At 38.3% G+C, this 24,043-nt stretch overlaps 1 protein-coding gene across 3 annotated transcripts in view; it reads right to left on the bottom strand.

Moving 5' to 3' along the window:
* Positions 1-24,043, bottom strand: part of PIP4K2A (phosphatidylinositol-5-phosphate 4-kinase type 2 alpha) — a 120,840-nt gene that overhangs the window by 36,554 nt on the left and 60,243 nt on the right. For 2 of the 3 annotated variants that reach the window (XM_059818619.1, XM_059818621.1), the window contains exons 2-3: positions 13,036-13,133; positions 11,826-11,922 (exon numbers count right to left, since the gene is read on the bottom strand). In XM_059818619.1, the coding sequence (XP_059674602.1) occupies positions 11,826-11,922; positions 13,036-13,133 (195 nt within the window). The remainder of the gene's footprint in view (positions 1-11,825; positions 11,923-13,035; positions 13,134-24,043) is intronic. The other variant, XM_059818620.1, reaches the window with a different exon arrangement.

The following is a 24,043-nucleotide window of genomic DNA, read 5'->3' as shown; positions in this document are numbered from 1 at the left end:
CTGTAGAGACTTGTCTTTTACTGTGAAACGCAGTTTTGTGAGACAGTATGTGGTAAAACACGCCTGTGATCCAGATGACTTTTACCAGAACACACAGATAAATTTCAGTGATGATTTGTACAAAAAGTGAGTAAAGCAAGATGTACTATAGACATCTATGCACAAATGCCTTGGAAGAAAAGCTGATTGAACCTGCCTAAAGAGAGAAGTGTAGGGCTCTCTTCTGCTCTCTTGTTCACCAGTAAACTCAGCTAAGGGAGACCCATCGCCGTCCCCAGCTGCAATATCTCCTTCTTAGGTGAGGTTTCTGTAGGGGACTGGGAAGGAAATAAAGAATGAAACTCAAGCATCTCCCTTATCCAAAAGGAAAATATAAGCAGGGTTGAGGGAGGGGGAAAGGAGAGACAGAGATAGATAGATCATGGCAAATACCAGATTGAATTCCCTCTGGCTCTGCTCCTTAATTAGGGGAAGACTAAGTGGAATGGAAACAGATGGGAAACGAGTCACTCCTCACTTAGCATAGATCTATGAGCCACAAAGCCAGAAGAGGGAGGATATCCTTCGGATATAGACAAAAAACCTGCCCAACTCTATCCTCCAAAAGATACAGGTTTGATGATCTAATAACCCTTTTACCATCACTTACTGCTACTACGTAACACTTCCATATTGTGTCAGAAACCGGTGGAGCATGCATCTAACTGTACAACATTGGAGCATTAGTCATAATAAGTTAATAAAAATCACCTGCTTATACTATAGCATTAGTGAGCACAAAACTCAAAGAAAAGAGGGTCAGAGTGCCCTGTCCCCTTCAGATTTTCCCAGCCTTCTCCAACTCTGCCACAGTATGCCTTGGTCCTCTGTCATGATTAAAACATCTGTCAGCTACACATACCCTGTTCCACTTAAGAGCTCCACTTAGCAACTCACTGCAAGTCTCCTGCTCCGAGCGTGCATGTTCTGCCAATTCCCCATTCACTTCTCATTTGTGAAGTTTTAATCTTGTGCCTGCTGGTTTTTTGGTCTCAGGAGAAGGCAAAGTTTTTGTACTTTTAAAGTGTGAATACTTTTATGAGGTCATTTAAAGACTACGCTAAATTACTTGTGTAATTACTTATACAACTGAAGACACATTTAACATGCCAAGCTCAGAGATACCTCTACTAGATAAATTTCTCTTTCACATACCTCCCCCTCTCTCCCAAAAAGTTTCCCTCTGAGAAATCACTGACTAGAAGTCTCACTGCCCTTACATAAATCAATATAAAAAATATCACCTATATTACAGTAAGTAGCAGGCAACCAGAAACACTCATCTGATCTTCAGTGCTGAGAGGCTACAAATCACAAAGAACTTGTCCCATACCACAGAATTAATTTCTGATAAAATAATGAAAATACAGCTTTAACTATAAATGGGTAAAAGCTACACCATTTCCTAGTATTTCATTTCCCAAAGAGTTCTTGATACAAAACGTTAATCAGCACACCTAAATTACATGTCTTCATTTCACTCAAGAACAGCATATTCTTTAGCAGCTTATTTAGTTTAACTGTAGACCCACTCTCTTCCCTCAGCATCTCTTTCCCAAACTCTCAGCAATCTGTGCAAAGTTTTACTTCCTACAGTAAAAATGTATAAGGTAAGGGAAAAGTTCTCTTCCACAGGTGCTCTTAGGACCTAATCCACAATTCTTTGAACTTCACAGGAGCTTTTCTGGAGCCTTCAACAGAATTTCATAAACTAGAGTCCAACACAACGACTACCCATTTCATTTCACCCAGCCATTCCTAAACCGAACCCCAATCTCTGCTTTTGGTCAAGGTACAACTTCCAGAAAGGCAGTCTTGATTTTTCCAACCTCAAAAGACAAAGATTCTCCACTGTAGTTTTTCAAGTATTTAATCATTTGTGTTGCTGAAAAGGTCAGTCTAATTTTGAATTTGAATTATTTCCTTTCCCAGTAATTCCTATTTATTCTTTCCTAAAGTATCTAGTATCGTTTTTCTGCAAGGATACTCACATACTACTTACTTCTCAATTTATTTTTCGCAAGTGCCGCAGATCAAACTCTGTCACTCCCACCACTCTATGTCCTTAAATTCCTTTGACTCCATTTTTCTGTATTTTTTTCTATATCCAAATTGTCAACATCCTATTTTAAGATGACTAGCACCAAAACTATATATAGTACTAGCTTGAGGTATAAAATAAACAGATATTAAAAAAAGTTAGAGCTCCTTCTGGTCTTATTTTATACCTTCCAATTTATCCACCCAAGGATGCAGTTAGTCCTAGTCAGGAGCTCACACTAGTGCTAAATTCTTGTCGTCTTTGACCTCTTGTTCCTCCTCAGAGCTATTACCTCCCAAAATGCAGCCTTCCTCCCTCTGTAGTTCTACACCCTTTTTTATCCATGTAACTATTCATCTGACCATATTAAAAGGCATCTCATTTGGACAGTCTCAGAATGGCAGGGGATCAAGTGTTTTTTGTACAAAATCCTTGTCTTTATCCCATTTTACCATTTGGATGGATTTTGCATCTTCTGCAAGTTTTCAGTACATGAAAAGTCAGCTGCTCAATAACAGTGAAATTTTGATTGTTGTCATTTAATCATCCATTATTTGCATAATTTTTATTTTTTATAATAAAGCCCCACAATAATTGGCATTTTAGAAATCAAAGTCACAAAATATCAAGAAAAATACTTTGTTAGAGGCATCCTCAACAGTCCTTAGAAGCCAGCTAGAACACCACCTAATGCTTTATATCCTTTAAAAGTCTATTTTTACCTTGCACATTGGTCAATAAAAACAGCAAGGCTATTGTAATTAAGTAACACTAATGATATTATTGATAATGCTAGTTATACCATCATCACATATCAAAAAAAGTAAACCGATTTCCAGCGAGACGTTGTTGTCTCTGAGAGCAACAAGTTAAGCTGTTTGGAGTTATTTTTTCTGACTGAAACCATTTTTGTGAGAAAACATAGAGCAGAGACACTAAAGTACAGGAAAAGCTTGTCCCCCCCTCCCTCCATAATTACAAGCTATATTTATAACTGGTAAAGTATTGCCTTCCTCTTCAAAGACAAACTGCTGGTGAGGCTCTTCCTCCTCTGCCCACTTTGCTTAAAACGTTCACAGCACGGATATTTATCTCCACAGTGGGAGGCCAAGGATTAGCCACAGCCTCCAAGAGGGTGGAGAGATTTAAAGGTCAATTTAATTAGCTCATTCTAATCTCTTACACATCTAATGTAAATGTCATTGTTTTCTAACTGCTACTTTAGCAGACAAGATTATATTTTAGAAACTTTGAACATGTGAACTATGTGTTGGATGTAATACAAATACTTCATGTAACTAACCTAAAAAGGAAACCTAATAAAATTTGTCATTGAGTCAGAGCTTTTCCTAAAAAAAGAGAAAAAGGGCAATAGGAAAATTCTGGTGATAAAGCACGTAGAGCTTTAGAAGAACAGTAATCTTTCAAACTGACTGGCTTAACAGCTTCTTATTGATTTAAATCTTTCCCATTTTGCAACGTCTGGAGAAAGGCAAACAAGGGTTTCTGGTACTGTGATCTCATCCAAAAGTCGTGGAACACTAAAACAAGCTTCACAAGCCCAATGTACCCTAAAGACAAATCAGACCACATCCCAGGCTATTTAAGAGTGCCTCTGGGCAAGCTCTGCATGAACGAATAGGCAAAAACAAGTGCACAGATGATACTCTGTTGACTGAAATCACAGGTCAGTGGAAAAACCTGGCAGTGGTTCATCGCTGTTAGAGAATTACGTACACACGGTCTGGCTGTTCTTCTGTGGCAGCAGTTACAGTAGTCCTGCCTGGCCCATGCACAGCTTTTCAAGAAGACAAGCTTGCAGCTCTCCCCAACCTTTTTTTCTTTTTACAAGAGCTCAGCAATGATGGATACGGATGAATTAGACCTGGATTACTGATTAAGAAGTATATCAAAGAGACACAGTGTCATACAACCGGACATAGATGCTCCAAGTATTTTTGCTGTAATTTGAAACAAGCAGCCTGCTTCTGGGATGGTGTTCAGGACAGTGTTTTGCCAGTGATTTCTAAGAGAAGAAAGGCAAAGCGCTAGTGTTTTAACGTAACAAAAGAAGCACCAAACCCAGAGATGTCTGGTTTTGTCATACGGGGAAGGGTAGGGGAGATTTTGGGGTTTACTTTGTATGCTGGCACTGTGCATTCTATCATTGCCATTGAGCAGGTTCATGGCTAGAAACACCGATGAGGAAACATGATCAGGGAACACCGATCTCTGACACTGACACGTGTTTAAGAAGTCTGGCATATAGCAAAGCATACCTGACCAGTAACAAACGCTACAAGCACATTCAGTGGTATGACCTCCCCTTGCCTCTGGCAGCTGCATGGACAATACTGCACGATGATTTCTTGTCAGCTCAAAAGCAGGGCTCTCAAAAGACCTGTGGTGAATGTCACAGGGCCTCCAAAAGATGAAAACAGACCATCACTGGTCCTGCAGCGCACCCATCAGAAATAGAGTCCCTTCTATGATCTCATTAAGATGTACACACTCTGAACACCTAAGAACATTTATAAGCAAATTTTATTCAGGGTGTGATTACTGTGGTGAAAGACATTAAAAAAAGAAAAGTGAAACACCAGCTTTTTCTTTTCTGCACTGAGCTATCCTTCCAGGAGAAAGGTTATGGGTTCCTTGACTTGGTCAAATGAGAGTTTAATGAATAAAACGTTATTATTTCCTAAATCAAGTTATCCTATTGAGACTGTAGGTCTGGATTTGGAGTGGTCAGCTTAAGGCATGCACTTGCTTTGGAAAGAGTTAGGGCTCTTTTTCTGGGAGCTTCTCTCCTTCAGCCCTGCAAAGCTTGGCTTGACGCCTCACTTTCAATGGCTATCTGCCTAAGAGCTCAGGGAGCACCTATCAGCTCATTGTTTTGATGTTGCCAGCACAGGCTAAGTTACTTTTTTTCTAGTTTGAATACCCGATTATGAATGACACTTAGTTTAGGCAAGGAACTGTTGAAAGCAAAGCAAATTAAACATTTTCTCTAGGGATGACTAAGAGAAACCAGAGGTTAAAACTTCTGTTGCCATACATACTAAGGTTAAGTCCCACAGTCACTAAATTCTTATTTGGGCTCACACTTAAGGCACCAAATCCTAGAACATAATATTCAGATTGCAAACGTCATTTTTTACATGCTGAAAAGACCACCAACACCCCAGTTTTTGTTAGTACAGCTGGCTCAATGCCTTACTACTGCTACTGCCTATGCCCACATCAAAAAAGATGTCAGCAGTTCGGAACATCTTGGCGCCAATGTCCATTTGGGATCCACAAACTGTATACTCTGCTACAGGTACCTCATCTGGCAGATGAGCTCAAGAACTTTTCATGCACTGACAGACCTACCATGCTAAAATGACCAGTACAGGAATTTTCTTTTCACGACAGTTCTTGCTTCCAGGATTTTTTATGCATTTTATTAAACATTCAATGAAAAGATCATGTCTTAGGAATAACATCTAACTCCTAACATAGTGGTTGCCAACATATTTATTGCTGACCTTGTTGCCTGTAGTTTGATGCTAGAAGTGGCTCGTTCCTTCCCAAACCAAGGGCCAAAAAAAGGATACAGGAATTTCAGTGCAGAAGCACCAGAGAGCTCTGATTAACATTTGTTTGTCTGAAGAAACATATCCTCTTAGATTGTAAAATAGTTTTTAAGCTCTTAATATGATGCCTTAGGATTGGATAAGTCACATAAAATGAGCAAAAACATTCATAGGTTGACAAGCATTTTGGTGATCTGAAGTTTAGATACTTAAAAAGAACATGATACTAAAGGCTGACTTCTGAAAAATGAACCTAGAATTTCTATTATTTACCTGATGCTATATTAGAGTCTGAACTATGAATCCTTCTGTATAGAAAGCTGTGAGAGATATCAAAACATAAGGAGACACCCATATCAGGAGAAGTGAAAGACACTGAGTTCATACGGTTTGTGTACTGGGTTTGTGTGGCAAGGTTTTGGTAGTGGGAGAGCTACAGGAGTGGCTTCTGCGAGGAGATGCCAGAAGCTTCCCCTGTGTCCAATAATGCCAATGCCAGCTGCCCCCAAGATGGACCTGCTGCTGGCCAAGGCTGAGCCCATCAGGGATGGTGGTAGCGCCTCTGTGATAACATATTTAAGAAGGGGAAAAACAACTGTGCAGCAGCAGCTGGAGAAGAGAGGGGTGAGAATATGTGAGAGAAACAAGTCTGCAGGCACCAAGGTCAATGAAGAAGGAGGAGGAGGAGGTGCTCCAGGGCACCAGAGCAGAAATTCCACTGCAGCCTGTGGCGAAGAGCATGGTGAGGCAGGCTGTCACCCTGCAGCCCGTGGAGGTTAATGGTGGAGCAGATACCCACCTGCAGCCCATGGAGGACCCCACGCTGGAACAGGTGGATGTGCCCAAAGGAGGCTGTGAGGTCCTGGCAGGACCTGTGGACCCATGGGAGAGACAGGAGCCCACGCTAGAGCAGGTTTGCTAGCAGGACTTGTGACCCCACGGGGGACCCACGCTGGAGCAGTCTGTTCCTGAAGGACTACACCTGGTGGAAGGGACCCATGCTGGAGCAGTTTGTGAAGAACTGCAGCCCATGGGAAGGACCCACCTTGGAGAAGTTCTAGGAGAACTGTCTCCCATGGGAGGGACCCCACGCTGGAGCAGGAGAAGAGCACGAGGAGGAAGGATTGGCAGAGACAACATGTGATGAACTGACCGCAACGCCCATTCCCTGTCCCCCTGTGTCCTAAGGGGGAGGAGGTAGAGAAAATCGGGGGTAAAGTTGAGCCTGGGAAGAAGGGAGGGGTGAGGGGAAGATGTTTTTAAGATTTGGTTTTATTTCTCATTATCCTACTCCTATTTGATTGGTAATAAATTAAATTAATTTTCCCTAAGTTGAGCCTGTTTTGCCCCTGATGGTAATTGCTGAGTGACCTCCCTGTCCTTATCTCAACCCAGGAGCTTTTAGTTGTATTTTCTCTCCCCTGTCCAGCTGAGAAAGGGGAGTGATAGAACGGCTTGGCAGGCACCTGGCCTCCAGCCAGGGTCAACCCCCCCAGTTTGATATTAGGGAAATTGCTCAAAAGCAGGAATTCTCAATTTTCATTTTAGATTTCAATCTTTTATATTGAAAAATGCACAGAGAGAAATAATAAGCATCTCTAAATTAAGAAGTACTTACAGACCATCTCCTAAAAATTCTTTACGAATTCTTTGTCCTGTACAAAGAACCTCTACAAACTGCTCCTGCATACAGACAAAGTCAGATCCGAGCATGTCTTCTATTACACTAAGTACTAAATCTTTAAGGAAAATCAGTTGTGCTCTCCCCCATCCCCAGCAGAAGGCTCATTAGGTGTACTGGGACATTGGTGCCCTCTGGTAAGAGCAATTCTATTTTACTGGGCAAGAACCCAGTCTTGCTCTTTTGCCTAGCAGAATCCAGATGTGGGATTCAGCAATAACTTTAAGCACAAACAGCTGCGTTGGAACATAGTAAAGTAAGTTTCCCTTTCCAGAGGAACAGCAGCAGAAGCATTTGTAACTGTAGTAGATCCTATTTTTCTAGAGTTTGTTGGGGGGTGTTAAGTTAACTGCTTGCCTGTTAATCTCTCATAATTTTGCAGTTTATGGAAGCTATTCCTGTAATTCTTCTGACAGAATTGTACTCTTGGATTTTGTAAGATAAGAAATTATGCCAACCAAGTTGAAAAGAAACTCCAAAGTTACCAGAGCTAGCACATATATTTTGGAAAAAAGAGGCTTTTCTGGAGAAGAACCTTTGCAAAACCAGTATCTAAAGTGATGGAGGAACACAGAAATTAAAAAAGAGTTTAGGACTGTAGTGAGGGATTTACTTCACTACATCTGTTTTCTAATCCCTTTTTTTTCTTTTCTGCTAGGAACTCTCAAGTATTTTCTTGTCAATATTAGGAGGATCTTAAAGAGGGATTCGTTTTCAATGAAATAGAAGACACTAAAAAAATACAAGATCAAGATAATTTATCCTATCAAGGCAAGATTTGTCATTATTTAATGCTCTGGCTTGTGGGATTACTTTGACACTTTTAAAAATTATCTTCAATCTGAGACCCATATGTACTTACTTGTAACATCCAACAGCACAAAATATAATCTCTTTCCCTTTGATAATTTATAGTCTATTTAAGTGGTTTTTCCATTATTCAAATGCAATTTTGATTCATACTGACTAATCATCACCTGTGTTCCCCTTTCTAAGAAAAAACAGCCAGACCATTTTTTAATTTGATGCAATAAATACCTTAGTAATATGTGATCACCAAGAAAGAAGATCAAGGTCTAATAAAAGATTTTTTTGACATAAGAACAAAGTTTCTTAACCTAGATTGAAGACTTAATTTGTCCTAACAAGTTTCTATAGGCAACCTTTGACTAAAACTCAAGGTTTAACTAACTTCATACTGTATTTTCCACATTGCTGTCCATAATAAAGAATGAATCACCAAAAAAACCCCACTTAGTATTAGCAACCACACATGTATCTCCATGGAACTTTAATCCTAGTTCAGTACCAATCAAAACGTCTCTGAGATGCCCAACCAGCTATGAAAGACAGATAAATGTAGGACAGATTACCAAAGATACCTCAAAAAACAGAGTTGGTTTTCATCATGTGAAGGGAGGGATTCCATTATAGGAATCGTAATTGCCATTACTAGAAATGGCTTCCTGAAAGGCATGAACCATACACATTTTAAGGAATTCCCCTGACTCTGAAGTCAGACTGCTTGTAGGAAAACCCCTGTACTTTGAGATTTAAATCTCTCTTCAGGGATAAGAGGAGACCTCTGTAAGAGAAGATCTCTGTACTAACAATTCCATATGTGAACTAAGCCTATGTGTTAAGTAGTCCACAAAATTACTGTACAAAGTGAATAACACAATGTCAAGAATCAAAATTAGTGTAGCCCAGTAATTAGAGCATACAATGCCAAGTTCTTTTCATGAGGTAGGGTTTTTTTAGTCTTTCCTTATGAGTAAGCACTGTCTGCCCTCTGGAACAACTCATCAAGGATATCTGCAGAACATTCTGAAAACAAAAACATTTAAAATGAATGTTCTTCCTGATTTAAACTGATGTGTCTGACTAATGAATAAGGTAATTGGGTTTATTTATCTAAACCAATCCTATCTTGCTCAATAATGGGAATGACATTGTTCACAATTGATTAGGACTCCCTTCCTGAAAATCATTATGTAAGAAAAACTACCTAGAGAAAGTTATATCTCTTCCATAAGCTTTCCCTCAGTTCAGTACTGCACAGGCTTCTTCCAATTCATGTTTGGCTCTGAGTATAAGACAATAATTTTAACCAATATTCATTGGAATAACTTTCTTGAAGACAAAGATTATCTGAAAAAAGTATATACAGTGAGTGTCCCTTTGTCAAATTAGATTCCCTTTTTAAATCACAGAGAACGTAACATTAAAATGAAAGGAACTTCTACTTCTAATAGGGATAATCCCTATCTAACACATGGGGTGACTTGAATTTTCATTTATGTGTATTTCTGTAAAAATAGTTCCATTTTAAAAGTGTTCAAATTACATTACTACTTTGAGCATTTTTTTTAAAAATATTTTATCAGAACAGTCCAGTAGACTAAGAATTCAGAGTGATAAACTTCTTGAATTAAGGAAAAAAAGAATAGTGAATGCAGACATTGTCTCCCCTTCGGTCAAAATTAATACTATCTATCTTCTGTTCTTCACTAAATATACTTGAAATACTAAATAGCATTGAAGATTTTTTTCTAACTACTACATGATTTTGTTGATTCAAAAACCAGGTTGTGGTTGCATTTTCTTCTTTTGGATTGTTGTTTGGTTACATTGTCAAAAAACTCAAACCACATAGCTACAAACAAGTATTTTTGTTTTTAATCTGAAAATGCAGACATTTTATTTAGTGACAATCATTTAACATTGTTTTATCACTGTTATCATTAATAAATTCAAACAGCGGTATAACATAGCGGTATAACAGGAATTTCTGTTGTAGAACAGTAGTGGAGATGGAAACATTTCACAGTGCTGTGGAATGCAGCATTTTTGATTATGCTAAGTTTGCCAGTTTAAACTAATGACAGCTTCTTGTCTTCTAATATATTTACTGAAATATAACTTTGATTGCTTAGTAATGTCATCACCCCATCTTCTAAAAGATAACAAGCATGAGCTGACAGCATAATTTTAAGTTTAGGAGCAATCACATGTCCTTCCTCTTTGTCACAGTGATCCTTTTCCTTTGTCAAAAAAAGGAAAACTTCCTATAAAGGGATCAAATAACTTCCTAAAAAATAGGATCCTCTTTGGTCCATCAGGAAAATTGAACCAGGAGTGCAATTTGATATAACTGTTTTAACTGTTGGCCTGAATCTTGGTGTATTTCCTCTTAAACAGTTCAGTAAACAGGATAATGAAAAATCATGCAATAGGAACAAGACAGATCTTCCAAAAGAAACCAACCCAACCCTCTTCTCCACCTACTGGCAAAACATCTTACCAAAGTTACAGTGGCCATATATAGAGATCCATAACCTGATCTCCACCAACACTCCTACAAGCACGTTTTAACCTACCTATGCATTTTTAACACACTGCTTGATATTGAAAAGGGGAAAATTGGTAAAGGGGATAGTTGAAGCACTTAGATGTAGAGTTCAGCTGCAGTATTCAGTCTGCTTGATGTAGCAGCAGAATGGGAGTATTATGACAAACATATTTTGTACAATTTGTTTAGCTACTTGAAACTGTTTATTAAGTATCTTCTCTTAATATATCTTAGTGACAGGCTACAAATACAATTGCAGCCCACATCAAAATAGTTTAAAAGAGTAAGAGAGCACAACAGGAAGCAGCGCTGGGTTACACAGCAAGTGCTCTTTCGGATAGGACATCTTGTTATGTAACTGCAGAAGGAATTATCCCTGTGACTGAAATAGTGTGCGTTAGGAACAGCTAATAGAAAAGGGAATGTCAATGAGTATTGGCAAATCAGACTGAAGCACAGTTCAAGAACTTTCTTTTGCAAAGACAGAAAGAAACTTTTGCTGCAAGGAACAACCCTGCCAAATCAAGAGCAATTTCTTGTTTTGCTGTATCTGCTTTACACAAGCTATTTGTTTCCAGATCCTCTTAACAACAGGAAAAGGAGACATAATGAAGCAGTATGAAGTTGGCAGGCCACAGGTCACTCTTTTCTAAACGAAAAGAGCATGAAGGAAAAAAAAAGGTTGTGGTCATTTCAGAAACCACATCTCACATAGACACACCACTGAAGCAACTGTTATCTAAGTGACCCAGCTGAACACAGCACCTCTTGTCAATAGTGTCCAGACATCATTTTTTCTTCCTATTGCAAGAGGTATCACCCCTCCGTTTTAATAACATGGTTTATGACTGGGAGGTACTCTAATGGGAAACCAGGAGGACTAAAGATAGAAGGGTAGGAACCAGAAGACAGCTAGGGGCAGGCAAAGAGGTAAACCAGAAATGTTCTGCATGCAGGTGGGGGAAGAAGTAAAAAGAATGTCTTCTTTTTATCTTATCTTAGTTTTCCTCCAACTTATACAAAAATAAAATAACTTTATTTCAGCACATTGGCCTGTTTGTTCACAACTGCAGCACTACTAACCTTTAAAATCTGTATACATCGCCAGTTTAGGTGCTTTGAAAGCAAACTTACCTGAAAGTCTTGATCATCAATTCCAAACCTCTCTCTTAGATTACGGAAAACCATTGGACAATATTCCTTAAATTTGAAATGACTTGGCATGTTTTCTCTGAAAGAACAGAAAACCAAATCAACTTTATTCACCTGCATATGCAGTAAGTAACTCTAGAGTATTCTATCTCAATTCTGTTCATACAAAGTAGAAGATAAGATGATTTACAATCTCTCTTCTAACGTTTTCTTTTATTCAATGAGATTTGGTCTCACAGTGTTGTTTTCTTTTTCTTTACAATGTTTAATAAATTTACACATATTTGTCTCTAACAAGCTGCAACATAACTGGATGAAATAAAAACAAACTATATTTTGATGATAACTTTGGAACCTGGACTCAAAAGCAGAAAAGGATGTTTTCCCATTGCCCAAAAATTACTTCAAAGGTGAAATCTTAGATTGGATTACACAAGACTTACCATACCATCTGTGACACCAGAAAGTACTGACAGTGCCAAAGCTTCAAGAAAATTTGACTCTTTCAGTACAGGGCTAATTTTAATACCCTAGTGTTAATTTCAGACTTATACTTGAGAAAAGTTATTTTGACCTTTGGCACAGAACAAAAGACCCAAAGTAGCAGAATTCTTCCTTTTTCCAAATATATTCTTGAATAAAATTCAGGTTATACACAAAACCGCATTAATAGTTTTCTATGTCTGTACATACTGTTCACGGAGCATTTTATTTTTAAGAGACATAGATATTACATGAAATTATCTTAATACTTTTGGAGCTTCTATATGATGGGTATGATTTCATCTTATGGATTATAAAAAGCTCAACATCATTCAGCTTTGATATATGCTTTAAATTCTCATTCTTGTTCAAATATTTCATTTAATAAAAAGTACATGCACATGAATTTATGTTTTTAGAAACACCCAAATAAATGCTTATATCGGCCATAAATAATCACACCAAGAAAGGATCACCTTCAATACGTAAGATACTCATAAGGCAATAACAAACCATATGGAGGAAAAATACTACCCAGCAGTCCCTGCTGTTGCTTGTCAGAACAGTACAGATGGTTATGTTTATCACAGGATTATCTTAATCATCAAAACTTCAGTCCCATCAACTGAAAAATAACAGAGTTCATAGTACTTCATAAAAATATCACTGCCACTATCCACTTCTACAAAAAATTGTTACTTGTACTTACTTGTTGAAAAGGTGATTGTCCACCTTTATCTTTGAGTACGCTTTGAAATCATCTGGCATCAACATAACGGGGATTTGAACATGGCTCAGTTCATTGATCTAGAGAAAACAGAATATATTTAGTTGCTGATGCCTTTGCAAAGATGCCACATGTGTCTTAATTATGAAAATGTTATTCAGTCTACTATTTCCTGCGTATATGTCTGAGGAGTGAATGCAAGTAAAAGAAGAACGCAAAAGCAGATTTATGCTTTCCAGATTAAATGCAATCACAAGATAGAGACTTTGGAAAAGAAGAAACAGCATTCCATATTTATACTAGTTTCAGAAAAAAAAAAAAAAAAGTGCTTCAAAGCACACCTGGAGTGTACTTTTTATGGAAGGTCAGTGAGGACCCCAGCAAAATGGTCTTTAATCCCAACACACTGTTCTTGTTTCATCAACTGAGCTGTAAGATAACTCAAATTCTGTATTTCAAACAACTGTTTACCTTTGCAGCTTACGAGCTAGTCTTACATGTCTGTTTCTTGAACTATATAGCGAAAATAAAATGAAATTTTGCTTACATGTGAATACACACACTTTGGGCTCAATAAGCAGAGGCTTGTTTCTTCCAATAGTGCAGACCTCAGAGGAGTTTTTGCAAGTCACAGCATTCAGGCATTTTTTTGATTGTTCAGGTTGGAAAACCTATTTAAATAGCTAAATTTTTGCTTAGAAGTTCTTTTGCAGAAGTAAATTCTAAGGTTGTCCTTATTTTGTTATATTTATGGGGACCATCTATTCTTTCTAGTTTTGAAATAAATATTGGCAGTCTTCTCAAGATTAGGATTTTTCATATATACTTGAAATCCACTTCTGGCCACACCTTTATGATAAAAAGTAGACAACTTTACTGTTACCTAGTTTGTAGGAATGTTTTTATTATTGCATGTATTAATCTACCCTTACTTTAGTAAATTTTAACTAAAAGACAATAAATTGTGAGCTTAAAAGACAATAAATTGTGAGAATTGTGAGCTTGCAATGGTGCTTTCAAATCACGAATGAGATACCCATTACAACAACAGTCACCAAATACCCATGACATACATTTTACCTATGTTCTTACAGTGCTCTACACCCTGGTCATGCATCTTGATTTACCCAGTCAAATATTCTTGCTCATGCGGAGCATATTTTGCTTCAGCAGTTTGCTACGGAGTCTGGGGGAAAACCCACTCTATATGAATAAAAATGCACACTAGGGGTGGATATAGCAATACAGGGGTGCTCCTCTGCTCTAAGCACTGCTCATCCAACCCTGTTTTCCAACTAGGAAGCTGTTAGTTGCCTGTAAATGCTATCCTGCTTAAGAGAGGCTTTTGGAGAAACCGTCACTGAAGCAGCTATAGGTTATAAATATTGGAGGAAAAAAATGCACTCACTGCAAGTATGACCTTTTGCAGAACTGAAGTTATACAAAATAAGAAAACAGTGAGGAGCCTTTTAGCCCTTAAACAGAGGAAAGCAACCAACGCAAGCAGGCAGGTCAGGCAGGCTCATCACTTTTTAGTACTTTCAAGTCCCAGTAATACTCTGTGCCATATCTCATTTTTGTTATTCAGATCCCTGCAATCCACACGAAAACTGATAAAATCTGTTAGGTTTACTTTACAGAATGCTTCTTTGGAAAGCCCTGAAAAGCTCTAGATAGAGGCATGGCAGTTATATAGCAGAGAGGAGAAAGGGAACAGAAAGATGTTTGGGATAGGCTGAATGTGCTCTGCTCCTCGGAGTTGTAGGTAAAACGCTCTTTCCTCCTTCCAAGGGGAGACAAAGAAGAAACTCCAGCAAATTTTTGAAAACACAGCTGTACAAACCTAATAAATCATGCTGACACCTCATTAAATACAACATAAAATAACAAAACATTGATTGAAAATCACTACATCTAACATACATGCTCTTTACTACAGTTGCTATCGCTGTACATCAATCTCACCCTGAAACCACAGGGCAGGTTCAGGAGTCTGCAGAACTAGTCTAGCTGTTGTACCAATAAAACTAGAGACAAATAGATATATTATGCACAGATATGAAACTTTAGATTTGCTTGTACAGAATTACCCACTCTCTTAGACTGCCAGACTGTACAACAAATTCCACACTTGAAAGAGGGATAACAGAGACCTACATGCATTTCCATCCTAGCCAAAAGTGATCCCAAGAATACGTTCCATTGAATACTGCCAATAATGCTGAATTCGCACATCTTCAATTAACCCATCTACAACTTGCAAGTTTGCTTGAAAATTTGGATTTTAGATTATCAAAATTGCATTGATCGAGTTTTCACATGCATTCATTTTCTTAATTTACTCAAGTAAATTTCCCCTGAATACACCTATAGATTTGCCTTCACACTATGAATATTTAAATTTGTGCTATAATGGCACAGTTTTATTTGTGCCTGTAGGCCTTACAAATGTCATCTGCATAGCGGAATAACATAGCCAAATGTGCTTGTATTTGCATACTTTAGAGATTATTTTATTCTAAGTAAAAAAATTCCAAAATAATTCTCCCAGGAAGTTCCCTACAAGCTATGAATGTACACCACCCCACCCCACCCCCCATCAAATCAGGCAAAAAATACAGGCTAACAGAAGGGTTTTGGTTTGTTTTTTTTCTGGGGGGGAGGAGAGAGGGGAGGGTTGGTGCTTTTTTTTGGGGGGTGGATGTGGGTTTGAGATTCATTCAAGTCTGAGGTATGTAAAAGCAATTTCTCTAGTATTTTAGGGAATTCCTCTCTAGCAGGAGAGGGAAAAAAAGCAGGTGATGAACACACTGTAGAAATGACCTTTGGTATAGCACACCAGCTGAGTAATGGCATGTCCCAGCAGCACAGGCCATTAATTAATTTAAACCTTTCAAGTATAAGGTCTGGTTCTTTGTGCAATAGTACATTTTTCGGATAGATTTTATGAGGCCAGATTGGAAAGTGCACACAAGACAGAAAGGAATACCCATGTCATTAGATCTTGGTGGAAACTGGAACCACATTGCGGGGGGAAGGGAGAAGAAACAATATCCAAAACTCCCCCACAAACAGCTCTTGAAAAGCTAAAAGAAACGGGGAAGGTCAGAGGGATCAATTCTCCACTTTGCCATCACCGTGTAAAGAAACAGTCACATCTGAAAGACACTAAATACGAAACCCAAAGACGACATTTTGAGCTTTCCTATCTCATCTCAGACAAAAATTTTGCTTCTTTTTCTCTGTGTTTGAAAGTCAAGCGTGACACAAAATTTAAGTAAGATGCATGCGATACCTTTGCCAAATATTATGTGCATCTCTTCACGCTACCTGTTAAATACAGCTAGCTCCCTTAGCAATAGCAAATGAAATGTGACTGTGAGGATCAAAGTTCAGTATTCCCAATTACAACAGAAACTGTGTTACAATAGCTGTAATAATTACATAAGAAATAAGAAATATCCATTTTCCTCTAAGGAGTGCTTCTGAATGTAATATATCATAAGCAAGAAATAGTTTCCCACAAGAGATAATCACGATGCATAAATGAAGCAGAAAGAGCTCACTGGACAGAGGACTGACTTGTTGCTGAGGACTCAGGAGGAAACATTCATTTAATTACAATTACTTCTAAGACAACCCACATTTATAGCATCTCTAAAATAAACACCATGTGCATCATACCAAGAAAGTTCTTTTAGTCCTGCAACCTACATCCTTTAACTGCACTGATTTGTTGTTGCCAATACAAAATTTTACTGCAGTTTGTCTTATTATTTGAAACAGACAATGCTTACTATATCTTTGAGGAATTTAAATCCCGTATAATAGCCTTAAAGAATGGATTATTTTAAATATGAATGACTAAGATTTTAGCTGCACAGTAACCATGCATATTATGCATAAATACCTCATGTCTATTAATAACATTTGTAAACTCATGCACACAAGATATTAGTAAGTGACCCAGAAACCTCCCTTTAAGTAATTTTTTCAAATACCCTCCATGATATTGGTATAAAACCAGGTGTTATGTGAGATGGAGACATCCCCCACGACTTACGAGCTTTAAGGAAGAACAAGTTTAAATGTTTTAGACTGGCACCGCACCTTTAAACACATGGTACAAAAAATTGTGGCTGTAGAGCCATGGCAGGTGGGAGGGGGGCAAAGTGAAAGGAGGCTTTCAGGCAAAAAACGACTGATTGCAACTCATTCTGCTCCCGCAGGTTTAGGATTGAATTCACACTGTCAGGAAAACAGAGGTTGTAATTAAACTGCAAATAAGGGAATAATAAAAGCCTACTGGACATTGAATAAATAGTAAGACTCAGCTGGTAATGATTCTGAAATTAGCACACAGAGAGGTGTTCCCACAAAGACATCTTATATTGGTGACATTTCAAATAAGCTTCTCTAATTTATATGATTTGAAATCAAGCAATGAATATATCATAAATTGTTAGGCATTATTAATGGCCCTTATTTAATTCAGATACATTCACCCTAAACACCACATTACTAGGGCAATGCATAATTAAACATTAGTTTTCATTCTGTCAGAACATAAGCAGCAATAAATTGCTTGTATGCAAAGCAGACAATGAGATATTTAAGCAGCATGTAATAAAGGCAATTTACAGCATATATTGCGTGTTTAGCTGGAGGAACCAGAACAATGATCTTGTTCTCCAACAGATACAAGCTGATGCCTATCACTATGACGTTGCAGCAAGAAACCTATGTAACACATTACAGCTGGTATTATTCATTAAAAAATAAACACCAACAAAAAACTCCATACAAAACTGAAGAAACCATGTACATCAATGTCCAAAATTTCATCCCAAGCACATCACAAACCACATGCAGACTACTTAGCAATGCTTACTGGTTCCTTTTGAAACTCTCTTCCTATTTAAAGCCTTCATTCTATACATGGTTTCTTGTATTTAATATCTCAACTTCAATATAGAGCATAGATACTATTTCCTTTTAATTTACTATATCAGCAAGCCAGACTTGCTGGCTGAACCTATAGAGGCATGAGGTATTTTCACACTGAACAGCTTGATAAAAAAATCACAGTTATGGCTCTTGGCAGTTTCACACAGGGGAAAACCCCTGCTCCTCCTGGTGCTGGATGTGGCTGAAGTTGTGGAAGTGCTACTTTCTTTTCAGCTCTGTTTATCTCCCAACTCTCTTTCTGAACTGAAAGCCAATTCACAGCTGTCTGATCTACTGAGACAAAAAAGCTACAACTGGTTTGTTACTCTGAGAGAAAGTCAAGTGCATTTTTCACAAACCTGTGTATTTTTAAACACAGATTTTGGAAGAAGTGGGAGTGGAAAAGACTTTGGAAGAAAGAAATTACTGAGGTCTAAAAATAGAATTGAACTTTTAACACTACCAGCAGTTATGACATTTTCATGTTCATCGTCTACTTTCTGCATCTCAGTTTCATCTTTGGCAAGGAAACTTGCACAGAGCTCTGAAGAGAAAAGACCACCAGACAGTAGTTTTCGTTCAGACATGGAGCCACCACTTTGACAGGGCCCCAGACTTCTTCAAAGGCACAGTTAATTCATTTACTGGTAGGTTAATGCTTACAAAAGCAAGGCTATTGGCTTCTAATGGATTGCTTTTACAAAGCAAGGCTGGAGAACAAGAACGCAACAGAGGAAAACTGTTTAGGGTATAAAATTTCACATTTAGGAGACTATTATCCCTCATTCTTCCAGCACCTTCTTGATAACCGAACACCCTGCAGGTCTTACCAAACAGAGCATTTTCCTGATTACTAGAGCACAATCACCTAGGAGATAAAGTTTCTTAATCTTATTCTTTCTATTATCCTGTAAAAAGCCATTTCCAAAGCTGTTCCTATTTTGCAACGAGTAAGGGTTTAGGTTAAAGCACAATGGGCTGGGTGGTGACAGGCAGAGCTATAGGCAGGCGTTTACCTCCTCTCCTTCCCAGATGTGGAACACGCCTCAGTATCGCTACCGGGACAGTAAATGCCTTGTGTTGAAGTATAAACTGAAAGTGAAGTGATTATTTTACAACTCTTTGAAATCTACCTTGAAGGGTCTGAAAAGGGTGGATGAGGTCAGCAGCTAATCAATTTTGTGGAAGACATTTGCCTGTTACAGGGCAAACCCATCATTTGATAAATGTCATTTGACAGTTTAAATTACACTCAAAGCCATTCTTGCAAGAGAAATAAAAGGTTAAGCTAAGTTCTGCTGTAGAGAAATAAATCAGTTCAGCAAAATACTCCTTAATTTGTTTTAAATGAGGTTTTCATCATCTCAATCACACAAAAATTAATCTTTTTTTTTCCTCCTAAAAGCACAAGGTAAAAAATATCTACCCAGACTTTTTTTTATTAACTACACAATGTGCTAGGAGTTTAAATGGCAAAGGAGGTTTCTCCTACATAAGTAATTTCTGATTACTTATTCAGAAACAGGTCCTGAAATTAAAGCAATTATATGACTAAGAAAAACACAGGGTAAAGTATTTAATGTTCTCTGAGTCTTTCGGATCATTTTAATTTAAGGTATATGGAGAGGAAAAAACCCAAACCAACATAAAAGTCCACCTAGCTGCCAGAGCAATAGGCATTGAAGTTTTACATGTCTCAAAACATCTATCAGTAATTACTAGAGCAGCTTCACGTTTTTACAATTCAGGTGATACCTGTCATTACATTGTTGGCTTTCAATGAAATTCAATAATCTAATGCTAGGGAAGTAGGCCCAGTTGAACCATATGTTTTTCAAATTGCATTAATGCAGAAAAACATACTTTCCCCAGAGTACTAAACACAGAATATCTGAAATACTTTGCAAAAATATTAAATATACTTCATGGATTTAGATATTCTGAGAAATGAACACATAAATTACAGCTTATTTACTTTTTATCAAAAACGTAGCAAGACTTTTCTGAAGTCTTATAGTCTGACTTTGAATTAAAAAAACAAACCAAAACAAAAAATTTCACAGCAAACCCCAGATGTTTTAATGAGATTTTTTAGTTGCTGTTTTCAACAGTACAAGGACATCTTTGGGGAGGGAAGGTCTGTAGTACATGCATGCACATGGAAAACAGGATATTGTGACATACCCGAGAAAGCTCTGAACAGGATATTGTGACATACCAAATACAGGACCAAAACACATGAAAAAAATGGTTTTGAAGAGCATTTATTTCTTGGTGTTCATCTTTAAATTTGGAATATCAGGGCCCCAAATCCATACAAAGGATTTTATAGCTTGGTTATCGCTCCTGTTCAGAGAGTTTGGAGTGACAGTGTTTAAAAAACCTAACAACAAAAGCACCAAAATCACATTCCCTTTACAAATGTTTTGATGCAAGTCTTCAAGTCTTTCAAGTCTCTTGGACATACGTACAGTCTAGAAAATCCAGAACAACTGCTGTATACTGTCAGACAAGCGTAAAGCCACATTTCTACAGATTTGGTTAAGCTTCCTGTGAATCTGCTTACATCTTTCAATGAGTGCAAAAAGTAACGCTTCATAATGTGCCAAATAATCATAGACCAAATATAAATTAAGCAGCTCAGATATAATGCCTGTCATGGTAATTCCCCTTTCTCCTAAAAAGCTAGGACAAATGCAACAGTGTGTACAAAGATACTAGTGCACATTAATGAAATGGAAAACAGTAATAGAAATGTGACTTATTTCTAGTGGAGATTTTTGACATGCAAAACAGTTTGAGTAGCAAATAGCATACAAAAATAAAGTGCAGTCTCAGTCCAAAAGGAAACTGCAATGAAAAGTCCTTCAGATTTGGATGAGTTCTGATGCACACAATACACATGAGCTCATCCTTGTTTGATAATGTCATGGTTAAGAAGCAAACAAGACAAGGCATACAGCTCAGACAACAATTTGCAAGCTATTAGCTAGTGGGCTTGCCACAAAATTGATAAAAGAACATCTTATTTTTTTGAGCAGAAATATCTCAAGTCATCTTTTTTAAACTTCAATTTGTGTGCTGAGAAGCTGATGCACTTTAATACAATCTATCATAGCAATAGGTATCTTCAGTTATTGTTTGAAATACTGATTTTAAATACACATATTTGTCACAAGGCCTAATAGCAATCTGGTCTATATTTTTGTAATTAAAGAAGAACATGCTTATCTGGCAACAGATAAACTTTAGTTCACTTGGCTTTGTCCTGAAAGCTTCACAAGAGAATACCTAAAAAGAGGAGGATGCTAGGAGGCACCATGTATTTATTTACAGCATAGGGAAAGATTTAACAAAAATAAGTTTAATTCTATATGCAAAGTAATAGACAACTCGCAGATAAATGTTCTGCTGATTTTCTAAATGATCTACTGTAGATTCTGGAAGAAGAGTTCAACAAACAGAAACAAAATGAAATAAAATTACACTTACATTCCATGAATCATGTTACTCAGATTTGGAAACAACCAAACTGACCAACCAACCAACCAGAAAATAGTCTTAAAGGAGTCTATTAAATGCTCATCTCTCATAACAGCTTTTAAGATCATATTTTTCAAGTATAACTTTCCTGAACAGGATAAATGAGTCCATGAAGTTAAACATAAAATTCCAGTAAGCAGTTGAACAAATACAGAGATGCTGTAACCTTACCTGAATGCTATAACTGCAAAATGAAATTAAATAGAAAAAAATTCTTTTCAACAAAGAAAGGCAAAGTATAACGGGAGAAGAAATCTAAGGAACTGTTTCACATATAACACATGCAACTCAGATGCTTAATAAAGAGGAAGGCTTTAAAGAGCATTCTGCCTAAGAATGACAAACTGGGATGGCAGTAGAATAAATGCCATAAAGCAACAATTTAAAGGCATTGGATGGGCTTCATTAGTGTTCAGAAGCAGTAATAAATGTAAAAAAGCCAAATGTTTTGGTTATTTTTACACTGGCATGAAGGTAATGTATTTCATATTATTATTATTAATAATAATAATTATCAAGGAGAAAGAAGACCAACTTGTCAATAGGCTTTTTGGTAACACACTTAAATGTGCTGTCACACATTCCAACCTCACAAATGCTTATTATTTAGGAAAATTTTGACTTGTGAAAAGATGACATTAAAACATGATTCCTTCCCGCCATTTCTGACTACAGATTAGGTGAAGGCTGAGGCCATGAGGCAAATTTTCTGAAAACAGAAGCAATACCATTTGCATTATATAAATCTAATTTATGAAGTTAATTAACTGAACACGAGTGACACCAGAAGCAAGTACACAAAAGTTGTACTACAAGTATTTAACTGTTCTGTAAAGCAGTACAGCAGTCGCTCTTGGTAAAGTCCACCATAGAGAGTAACCGGAGTGCACAGCATACAGAACTGGCTCTGCCAGCAGGCGTTAGCCTTCAGGTAAAACAACAGGTTTTTTTAGCTCTTAACCTATATGCTCCAGGAGAAGTAACAATTTTCTGTGCAGCACCATGCAAAATATTGTACTGGAAGTCCAAAGGGGTAAGTATTGCATTTCCTTGGTTTAGAGAAATCCCTTCATTTATTTCACTGATGCATCTTGGTTGCACTGTATTCCTCTTGCATTTCATAGAATCATAGAATTGTTTAGGTTGGGAAAGACCTTTAAGATCACCAAGGCCAACCATAAACCTAAACCTGCTAAGTCCACCACTAAACCATGTCCCTAAGCGCCTCATCCACACATCTTTTAAATACCTCCAGGGATGGTCACTCAACCACTTCCCCGGGCAGCCTGTTCCAATGCCTGACAACCCTTTCAGTGAAGAAATTTTTCCTAATACCCAGTCTAAACCTCCCCTGGCGCAACTTGAGGCCATTGCCTCCTGTCCTGTCACTCATCACTTGGGAGAAGAGACCAACACCCACCTCACTATAACCTCCTTTCATGTAATTGTAGAGAGCAATGAGGTCTCCCCTCAGCCTCCTCTTCTCCAGACTGAACAACCCCAGTTCCCTCCGTTGCTCCTCATAAGACTTGTGCTCCAGACCCCTCACCAGCTTCGTCGCCCTTCTCTGGACACGCTCCAGCACCTCAACGTCCTTCTTGGAGTGAGGGGCCCAAAACTGAACACAGCATTCGAGGTGTGGCCTCACCAGCACCAAGTACAGGGGCACCATCACCTCCCTACTCCTGCTGGCCACACTGTTTCTGATACAGGCCAGGATGCCATTGGCCTTCTTGGCCACCTGGGCACACTGCTGGCTCATATTCAGCCGGCTGTCAACCAACACCCCCAGGTCCTTTTCTGCTGGGCAGCTTTCCAGCCACTCTTCCCCAAGCCTGTAGCATTGCATGGGGTTGTTGTGGCCAAAGTGCAGGACCCGGCACTTGGCCTTGTTGAACCGCATACAGTTGGCCTCGGCCCATCGATCCAGCCTGTCCAGATTCCTCTGCAGAGCCTTCCCAACCTCCAGCAGATCAACACTCCCGCCCAACTTGGTATCATCTGCAAACTTGCTGAGGGTGCACTCGATCCCCTCATCCAGATCATCGATAAATATATTAAACAAGACCGGCCCCAAAACTGAGCCCTGGGGGACTCCGCTTGTGACCGGCCGCCAACTGGATTTCGCTCCATTCACCACGACTCTCTCGGCTCGGCCGTCCAGCCAGTTTTTAACCCAGCGAAGAGTGCTTTTACCATGTAAAACCATTTACCATGTAATTTTTTACTTTGAAGTAGTGTAATGCCTGAGGTCAGGCTAACAGGTCTGTAGTCACCTGGGAGGGTTACCAGTCTTCCAGATTTTATCAGGATGCCATCCAGGCTTTTTTTTTTTTGCTACATGAAGCCACTCTATGTGCTCTGTTTATAAAAATGCTGTCAGAGCAAAAGCTGAAGTTGTTGCTAGTCAGGACAGAATAACAGCTCCTGGGAGGAGATGTGAAAGGCCTTTAGGCCCAAGGAAACCAAAAAGAGCCCAAGCTGGGTTGCAACCTCAGAA

This window comes from Gavia stellata, chromosome 6, assembly GCF_030936135.1.
Source record: "Gavia stellata isolate bGavSte3 chromosome 6, bGavSte3.hap2, whole genome shotgun sequence".
NCBI lineage: Eukaryota > Metazoa > Chordata > Aves > Gaviiformes > Gaviidae > Gavia > Gavia stellata.
Note: the sequence above shows the minus strand (reverse complement) of the source record. Positions and strands in the feature narration are given on the sequence as shown.